Source organism: Podarcis cretensis, assembly GCF_951804945.1.
Source record: "Podarcis cretensis genome assembly, chromosome: 5".
In the NCBI taxonomy this organism is placed as follows: Eukaryota; Metazoa; Chordata; class Lepidosauria; order Squamata; family Lacertidae; genus Podarcis; species Podarcis cretensis.
The window spans coordinates 7,701,618-7,710,946 of NC_137174.1; the positions used below are offsets into that span (position 1 = coordinate 7,701,618).

Genomic DNA, 9,329 nt, shown 5'->3' on the forward strand with positions numbered 1-9,329 from the left:
CTTCTGGGTATTGTCGGCCAGAAGGTGTTAAAGAAGGACCGAACATTTTTTATGTATGCAACAACGGCAGCAAGGATACTCATCGCTAAGAATTGGAAAACTCAAGATCTACCCACACTGGAAGAGTGGCAGATGCAGCTGATGGACTATATGCAACTGGCCGAGATGACTGGCAGAATCCGAGACCTGGGAGAAGAGAGGGTTGAGGAGGACTGGAGGAAATTCAAGAATTATTTACAAAAATATTGTAATTTGGCTGAATGTTAAGAAGGATGCTAGATCATAAATAACTGCCCACCACTGAATTAGATCTGATTTTGACGATAAGCGAGATTAAGAAAAATATAATTTTTTTGGAGAATTGCTAGATTTTATTTAAATGAGTGGAGATAAGATTGTAAACAAGTGGGTAATTTGCTGGGAAAATTTTTTTTTGTAATAATGTAAGTGGGAGCGGGAGATGTGAGGGAGTCCAAAGAAGTGACGAAACTATGTTATAAGTAATGTCGTTTTATTATTTATGCATTTGTATTCAAAAAAACTTTAATAAATATGTATTTAAAAAAAAAAAAATGATCAAGCAGATGGAGCGACTCTCCAAGGAAGAAAGGTTGCAGGCAACACTGGGCGGGCAGGCAGCTTAAAGAAAAGGCAACAAGAGGTGACATGATAGAAGTACATGGCATAGAGAGAAGGAATAGAGAAACGTTTTTCTCTACCATAACACTTGTGGGCTTCCAATGAAGCTGAGCGTTGTTGGATTGAGGACCGATAAGAGAAGGTACATACTTTTAACGCAGGGCCTGGTTAAACTATGGCACTCGCTGCCACAGCAGGCAGTGCTGGCCACTTTAAAAGAGGATTGGACAACTTCCTGGAGGAGAAAGGTACCAATCAGCGGCGTAGCGTGGGTTGTCAGCACCCGGGGCAAGGCAAGAAATTTGCGCCCCCTAACCCGGGGCAAGGCAAGTAATTTGCGCCCCTAACCCCTAACCTGCCGCTGCTGCCAGCTTCTTCTTGCTGCTGCCTGGGCTGGTCGGGTGTGGTTCTCTCCCGCGCTCAGCGCTGCGCTGAGCTGCCCCTCCACCAGATAGTCCCTCCCTCGCTCTCTCTCCGCTCCACACCACAACGCACGCCTGGCACCCTCCCCCTCCACAGTGGGCGGCGACCCGGCAGCTCGGATCGGATTCGCACAGCCAGCACTGCAGTGAGAGAGAGTGAGTGAGCCAGGTAGGGGCAGAGAGCTGCGAGTGCGAGCGCGCGCCCCCCCCAAATGTTGCACCTAGTGCGGCTGGCCCCCCCTGCACCCCCCACGCTACGCCACTGGTACCAATGGCTGCTAGCCATGTTGCCTGTGCTCTGCCTCTGCAGCCAAAGACAGTAATGCTTCAGAATATCAGCTGCTGAAAACCACAGAAGAAGGGAGTGGTCTGATCCTACTCTTCTTATTTCCTTGCATTATCTCCTTGTGGTATGCAATGAGATGGTTTTGTGTAGCGGCAAGGAGAATGAGCTGTTAATCCAGGCATCTTTGCTTCAAACCTCTGTCTGTCTGTCTGTCTGTCTGTCTCTCTCTCTCTCTCTCTTCAGCCTCTTTCTGCAATATGGGGCTATAATAATGACCTTACAGAGCTGCTGTAAGGATTTCAACAAAATATTATTTTTGAGTGCCTCCCGCAGGTTGGTCAAACTCATGCTGGTAGCTTCGAGAACAATGTCCAACTATCTCGTCCTCTGTCATCCCCTTCTCCTTGTGCCCTCAATCTTTCCCAACATCAGGGTCCATAAAGAAGGCTGATCGCCAAAGAACTGATGCTTTTGAATTCTGGTGCAGTCCCATGGACTGCAAGAAGATCAAACCTATCCATTCTGAAGGAAATCAGCCCTGAGTGTTAACTGGAAGGACAGATCCTGAAGCTGAGGCTTTTGAATTATGGTGCTGGAGGAGACTCTTGAGAGTCCCATGGACTGCAAGAAGATCAAACCTATCCATTCTGAAGGAAATCAGCCCTGAGTGCTCACTGGAAGGACAGATCCTGAAGCTGAGGCTCCAATACTTTGGCCACCTCATGAGAAGAGAAGACTCCCTGGAAAAGACCCTGATGTTGGGAAAGATGGAGGGCACAAGGAGAAGGGGACGACAGATGGCTGGACAGTGTTCTTGAAGCTACCAGCATGAGTTTGACCAAACTGTGGGAGGCAGTGGAAGACAGGAGTGCCTGGCGTGCTCTGGTCCATGGGGTCACGAAGAGTCGGACACGACTAAATGACTAAACATAGCTTGTTCAGCGCAGGGCAAAGAATGAAGGGAGAAGCCCAAGCACAAAGGACCTTTTTGCTCTAAGTTTCCCTGTCTAATCCTCAATTCATTCCCTCTGAAATCTCTTCCTCTGAATCATCATCATCATCACTTGTTACATAGGAAACATCTCCAAGTGACTTAGGACATTTTAAAGAGCATAAGCGCAAGTAAAACAAAACAAAACACAATAAAAAACAAGCAGTTCATAAAAATCCTCAATGACAGCAGCAAAAAGCTTCAGCAGCACAACTAACAGGAAATAGTAATAGAGCACAGGACTCTTAATCTCGGGGGTTGAAGCCCCATGTTGGGGAAAAGATTCCTGCATGAAAAGTTTAAATCGAGACCAAAAAAATAGTTTAAAATTAATATTAAATAATTTTGGGGCAAGCAGATAAATTACAGATGGTTTTAATCATCTGATCCATGGAAGGTTTTCCATGCACGAACAGAGTCTCATTTTATATTCCAAGCAGAGAATAACTTCTTGGGCCAAGATGCTCTATTCACAATAGTTCCAATATGAGCTGTGCAAATTGGTATTCAGAACCAAGGAATCCAGAGGAGGAGAATGAAATCTTTCCATTCCATTCCAAAACTGGGGGTCCAGCATTGGTTTGGCCTGGTCCAGTTAAATTCCAGGTGGAAACCCTGATTTTTGAATGCTGGGATGAAACTGATTCTGTGCATGAGCTATTCATGTTTATCTGGCTTTTAAGTGTTTTGTTGTTGTTTTTTCATTTGAAAAGAACATCAGTTCCCTTGTATCATTTTTATCTACTTCCATTTAAGTCAACGGTGACATATTGACTTGTGAACACAGACAAAAAAGCAGCAGACATCACCGCTGAAATCAGTAGGAAGGTTTAAAGAGGTTGCAGCTCAGTGGCATGTCAGTGGCGTAGCGTGGGGGGTGCAGGGGGGCCGGCCGCACCAGGCGCAACATCTGGGGGTTAGGGTTCGGGGGCGCAAATCCACGGGTTAGGGGGCGCAAATCCATGGGTTAGGGGGCGCAAATTACTTGCCTTGCCCCGGGTGCTGACAACCCACGCTACGCCACTGGGAAATGTGTCATGGGGGACAAACAGCACTTTCGACAAAGCATTCCCAAGGCTGCAGCCTCTTTCTGTCCCCCACTGCTCAGCCAACAGTGTATAAAAACAATAACTTTGACTTTAATGGGTTTGAATATGCATTTTGTGCTGTCATCCCCTGCCCCTCTGCTCTTCACCCCATTTTTTGTTCTGCTATAAAAGCACAAGTGAAATATACTCAGAGTCGCAAAGTGATTTCATGCTCTTTATTCAGCTCATAGTGATGAGGAGGAATGAAAGTCCCCTCAAGGTATCTGCTTTATATACATTATTTACACAATGGGCTGCACATGATTGGCTAATTCCGGAATTCTACTGTAAGCCAATCAGGTTGTGGATTCACTTCTATCTGGAGCATGATTGGGTAGTTCCTGCCAACCAATCATACTGCTGCATTGTTCTAGGACCAATCAGACTGCTGCATTCTGAATCCTATTGTTCTAGGACCAATCAGGCTGCTGCCTTTTGGATCCTATTGTTCTAGGGCCAATCAGACTGCTGCAGTTTGGATCCTATTCAACCCAGTACATAACACCCCTCCCCTCTAAGTTCCAGTCCTGCCCGGGAGGTCGCATTCATAGTCCTCGAGGTACGCCGGTGGCCTACGTGTGCGTTGCGGCCTGGGGTGTTCCCTGGTCCGGGGTTCAGGTTCTGGCTCGTGTTCCAAGGATGCTGGTTGTGATGGGGCTGTTTGGTCTGGCGCAACCGGCTCGCTCAGTCGTGGTTCTGGTTCCGGTGTCCTTTCGGCCTCACGGGTCCTCTCTGTATTTACTGATTCTGCCTCTCCTGCTGGCCCCTGCTGCTCTATGGGCCTCACTGCCCCTCTGTTCCCTTGGGACTCCTCTGCCCTTTCCTCCTCCTGGTTTTCTCCTGGGAATCGTCGCCGTATCTGGTCGCAGTGGCGGCGCCAGCATTGCCCCCCATCCGTTAGCACCTCATACGACACGGGGCCAGTGACCCTGGTGACTGTGGCGGGTACCCATGCTGGGCCTGCCCCAAAATTCTTTGCGTACACTGGGTCCTGAGCCTCGAAGGTCCGGGGGTTCTTGCCTTCCCCCACCACTGCCTCATCCTGAGCTCTATCGGGGTGAAGGCGGTCCAATCTGATTGCAAGGCGCCGACCCATTAGTAGTTCAGCGGGGCTCCGGCCAGTCGTTGAGCTGGGGGTGCTGTGCTGTGCTAGAAGGAATGTGGCAAGGCGGTACTCCCAATCCCCTTGTGTCATGCGGCGAAGGGTGTCCTTGGTGGTCCGCACCATGCGTTCTGCTTGGCCATTGGTGGCAGGGTGGAATGGCGCCGAACGGATGTGGCGGATGGCGTTCTGCGTTGTGAAGGTTTGGAATTCTCCTGACGTAAATGCAGTCCCGTTGTCTGAGACGAGAGTGTCAGGGAGCCCGTGGGTTGCAAACAGCCTGCGTAGTACCCGGATGGCTGCGGACGTAGAAGTGGACGGTACCAGTGCGACTTCCAGCCATTTGGTGTAGGAGTCCACCACTATGAAGAATGTTTTCCCCTGAAAGGGGCCAGCGAAGTCCACATGCAGGCGTGACCATGGTGCTCGGGCGGACTCCCAGGACTGGACTGGGGCCCTTGGGGGATCTGGGCGGGATTCTTGGCAGGCCTGGCAGTGTTTGACCCAGGCCTCTATCTCTCCGTCGATCCCTGGCCACCACACATAACTCCTGGCAAGGGCCTTCATTCTTACTACCCCTGGGTGTGTCTCGTGTAGGGCTGTGAGGACCCTTTTGCGGAGGGGCTGGGGAACAACGACCCTGCTTCCCCATAACAGGCACCCCTTGTGGGCCGACAGTTCATGTTTGCGGGTTGTGTAGCCGGCGAATTCTGGCCCGGGGCTGCTGCTGGGCCATCCCCTCCACACCCAGTCCAGGACCCGGGAGATGACCCTATCTTTCTTGGAATGGTGTGCAACTTCTTGTGCCTGAATGGGGCGGTCAGGAAGCAGCTCCAGGCTCATAACCTCTTGTGCAGGTGCTGGGTCGGGGCCTGTTTCCGGTAGTGGTAGCCTGCTGAGGGCGTCCGCATGGCCCATCGCCTTCCCCGGACGGTGAATCAGTGCATACTGGTAGCTGGCAAGGAAAATTGACCACCTGAGGACGCGAGGAGACAGCACTTGGGGGGTCTGCTTTTCAGGGGCAAACAAGCCAAGCAACGGCTTGTGGTCAGTCACCACGGTGAAGGGCCGCCCGTACAAGAAATCATGGAATTTTTTTACTCCCTTCACGATTGCCAGACCCTCCTTGTCGATTTGCGAGTAGTTCCGCTCGGTTGCGTTGAGTGTCTGGGAAAAGTATGCCACTGGTACCTCTCTTCCATCCGGGAGTTGGTGTCCCAGGACAGCGCCAATTCCATAGGGCGAGGCGTCGCATGCTAGCACCACCGGCAGCCTCTCGTCGAAGTGTGCCAAGACCGAGTTTGAGACAAGCAAGTCCTTGACTGCCTGGAATGCGGCCTCCTGGCGCTGGCCCCACACCCAAGGGGCCCGCTTGTCCAGGAGTCTGTGTAGGGGCTCCGCTACCGCCGCCTTGTGGGGAAGGAAGGAATGGTAAAAGTTCAATAGTCCCAAGAAGGCCTGAAGTTCAGTCTTGTTCTTGGGCGCTGGGGCATCACAAATGGCCCGTACCTTGTCCCCAGTCGGGTGGACCCCTTCTGCGTCCACCATAAATCCCAGAAAGTCCACCTGAGGCACTCCTAGTAGACATTTTTCCCGCTTCACCTTGAGACCCGCCGTCTGGAAACGGTGCAGAACGGTGCGGAGGCGGTCCTCAAACTCCTCTGGTGTGGGCCCGGCAATCAACACATCATCGAAGAAGGGGGTGACGCCAGGAATCCCTTTAAGGAGAGAGTCCATTAGATTCTGGAATATGCCTGGTGCCACGCTGATACCGAATTGCAGCCGCTTTACCCTGAATGCTCCTCTGTGTGTCACAATCGTCTGTGCCTCTGCTGTGGCCTCATCTACTGGCAGCTGTTGATATGCTTGGGCCAAGTCCAGCTTGCCAAAAATTTTCGACCCAGCCAGGGTGGCAAGAACATGGCTGACCACTGGCACTGGGTATGCATGGGCCGTAAGGGCCTTGTTTATGGTACATTTGTAGTCTGCGCAGATGCGGACCGAACCATTAGGCTTGACGGGTGTGACAATTGGGGTTTCCCAGGGGGCATTAGGCACCGGCTCCAGCACTCCTTGCTCCACAAGCCGGTCCAATTCCTCGTCTATACGGGGTTTCAGGGCGAACGGGACCCGGCGGGCCTTGAGCCTGACCGGTCGTACTGCGGGGTCAAGCTGTAGAGCAATTGGGGGGCCCGTATACTGTCCCAATTTCCCATCAAAAACCCCCGGAAATTCCTTGCATATGGCGTCCACGTCCACTTGTAAGCTAGTGTGGTTCACCCCGGTGACGGCTAGCCCCAGTGGTCCAAACCATGCCAATCCCAGTAAGCTAATGTAGGGGTCCTTGACCACCAGCAATTCCAGTTGCCGCGTCCGCCCTCGGTATTGCACCCTGAAGGTCCCCACCCCCATTGTGGGGACCTTACGTTTCTGGAAGTCCCGGAGGGTGAATGGGGCCGGCCTGAGTTTGGGACCCCCAGTAGGACACAGTTTCCTTAAGGTCCTTGCCGAGATTATGGATAGAGTTGAACCCGTGTCAAGCTCCATGCGGCATGGGGCCCCCTCTATCTGTACGTCAACATAAATTTTCTCTACGTTGGGGTGGGGCAACTGGTATACCTGGAAGTCCGTGAGCTCAGTCGAGTTGCCTTGGTGCGTTGGGCCCCGGGACCTGGGGCTCTTGGATTGGTCATCTGATGCCTGGCGTCGGGTGGGCCGAGCCCGACACACCCGGGCGATGTGTCCCGATTTTCTGCACTGCCTGCACTCTGCGTTGCGGAAACGGCAGGTCCTCCTCTCGTGACTTTCTCCGCAGCTTGCGCAGTTCCCTCCTTCTCGCCGAGGCAGCTGTGGTATGTGGGCTGCTTGAGTGCGCTGCTGTACTCGGTGCACCTCCTCCCTGTTGGATCCTGAGTCGTCGGTGAGGTCTTCATGGTGGACCCTCGGTTGGGATGGCTGGCTCGGCCGTGCCTCTTGCGTCGACCTCTCGGCAGCTTCCGTTGCCAGGGCCTCCTCCAGAGCGACCTGGAACGTTAGGTCCTTCTTAGCGTAGAGGCGTCGTTGCAGCTTCTCATCCCTCAGGCCACCGACGAGGCGGTCACGAAGCATGTTCTCCAGCTCTGAGAAGTTGCAGAACCGGGCGGCTTGGCGGAGAGAGGTCACAAACCCAGTTATGGTTTCCCCAGAGGCTTGCCGCTTTGCGTAGAAGGCATTTCGACGAGCCACCACTGAGGGCTGTGGCGAAAAGTGCCCCTTCAGCTGTTCCATTATTGTTTTGTATGGAACAGTAGCGACGTCTTCAGGCGCAAGGAGAGCCCGGGCGATTTCAAACGTCTCCTCTCCGCAGACGCTGAAGAATATTGCCCTCTTCTTGGCGTCTTCTTCATCGGTGACCCCTTTGGCTTCTAGGAGGAAGGTGAAACGGGAGGCGTATGCTTCCCAGTCTCCAGATGCTGGGTTGAATGGCGAAAAGCTGCTGTTGGTTGCCATTCTGAGTTCCTTGTGTCCTGGAGCTGAAGCCTGGATACACGGTGCGAGGCAGCGATGCGGCAGGTGGCGGTGCTGCGGTGCTGTGTGTGGCAGTCAGCTCAGCGGGATCCCACCTTCGTCGCCAGTGAAATATACTCAGAGTCGCAAAGTGATTTCATGCTCTTTATTCAGCTCATAGTGATGAGGAGGAATGAAAGTCCCCTCAAGGTATCTGCTTTATATACATTATTTACACAATGGGCTGCACATGATTGGCTAATTCCGGAATTCTACTGTAAGCCAATCAGGTTGTGGATTCACTTCTATCTGGAGCATGATTGGGTAGTTCCTGCCAACCAATCATACTGCTGCATTGTTCTAGGACCAATCAGACTGCTGCATTCTGAATCCTATTGTTCTAGGACCAATCAGGCTGCTGCCTTTTGGATCCTATTGTTCTAGGGCCAATCAGACTGCTGCAGTTTGGATCCTATTCAACCCAGTACATAACAACAAGTCTAGGCAAAGCTAAGCACCTTTAAGCCTCCTTGATTTCAACAGGCTAAACTTCTTCCACCCAAACTAACGAGGCTTGATGATGCCTGATAAACTATTATAGCATGAGTTTTCAGAGGCAACCAACAAATGCCACCAGAATATGTCATTTAGAATAATAAGGATTTATTTGTTTTACTACTCACAGAGATATAATATCTCTTTACATGATAAGCTTAGAGTAACTTACATATGGTCTCCCATCTAGAGTGCTGACCAGGCCCACACCTGCTTAGCTCCGATAGTGTTTCTGAACACAGGTTGCAGGCAAATGATGCTGCGATCCTGACCTTCTTGTGGGCTTCCTATGGGCATCTGGACTAGATGGCTTTTGTTTTGCTCCAGAATAGCGCTTCTTGTGTTCTTAATAATGCTATGGTAGCAAGTCTGAAGCCACAGCATAGGGATGCCATCCTGATTATGGGCTTTTTAGATGTATCCAGCTTGCTTCTATGAGAAACAGAATGCTAAGCCAGGATGGCATCTTGCCAGGATGGCAATTCAGATGTGTCCGAGATGGAATAGTTGGAACATATAAACATGTTCTTCATGACTGCAAGGTCTGCCCATTAAGACTTGCCAAAAGAATCATCAGTTTCAATCCAGACGAGTTCCATTCGACGAGTGTTCAACAATGAAGGGCTCCATTCTTCAGCGCAAATGCTCAGAGTCAACTGCTTTGTTTCTGATGCCATTAAGACACCCAGAAGGGAACAGTGCAGTGTCATAGAATCATAGAATCATAGAGTTGGAAGAGACCACAAGGGCCATTGTGTCC

General features: G+C 51.4%; 1 protein-coding gene across 1 annotated transcript; it reads right to left on the reverse strand.

Annotated features, from left to right (window-relative positions):
• Window positions 1-5,956: 5,956 nt before the first annotated feature.
• Window positions 5,957-8,025, reverse strand: LOC307216172 (uncharacterized protein). Its single transcript, XM_079976137.1, has 2 exons — window positions 7,148-8,025; window positions 5,957-6,246 (listed from the first exon to the last, which is right to left on the reverse strand). The coding sequence occupies exons 1-2, from the start codon at window positions 8,015-8,017 to the stop codon at window positions 6,208-6,210; spliced, it is 909 nt and encodes a 302-aa protein (XP_079832263.1). The 5' UTR covers window positions 8,018-8,025; the 3' UTR covers window positions 5,957-6,207.
• Window positions 8,026-9,329: the final 1,304 nt, after the last annotated feature.

Excerpts from the sequence above, each read along its gene's own strand:
- LOC307216172 (XM_079976137.1), bottom strand. The coding sequence starts at position 8,017 with ATGGCAACCAACAGCAGCTTTTCGCCATTCAACCCAGCATCTGGAGAC. Across the intron at positions 6,247-7,147 it reads CTGAGCTCACGGACTTCCAG|GGATTCCTGGCGTCACCCCC; the intron begins GTATACCAGTTG and ends CTCTCCTTAAAG.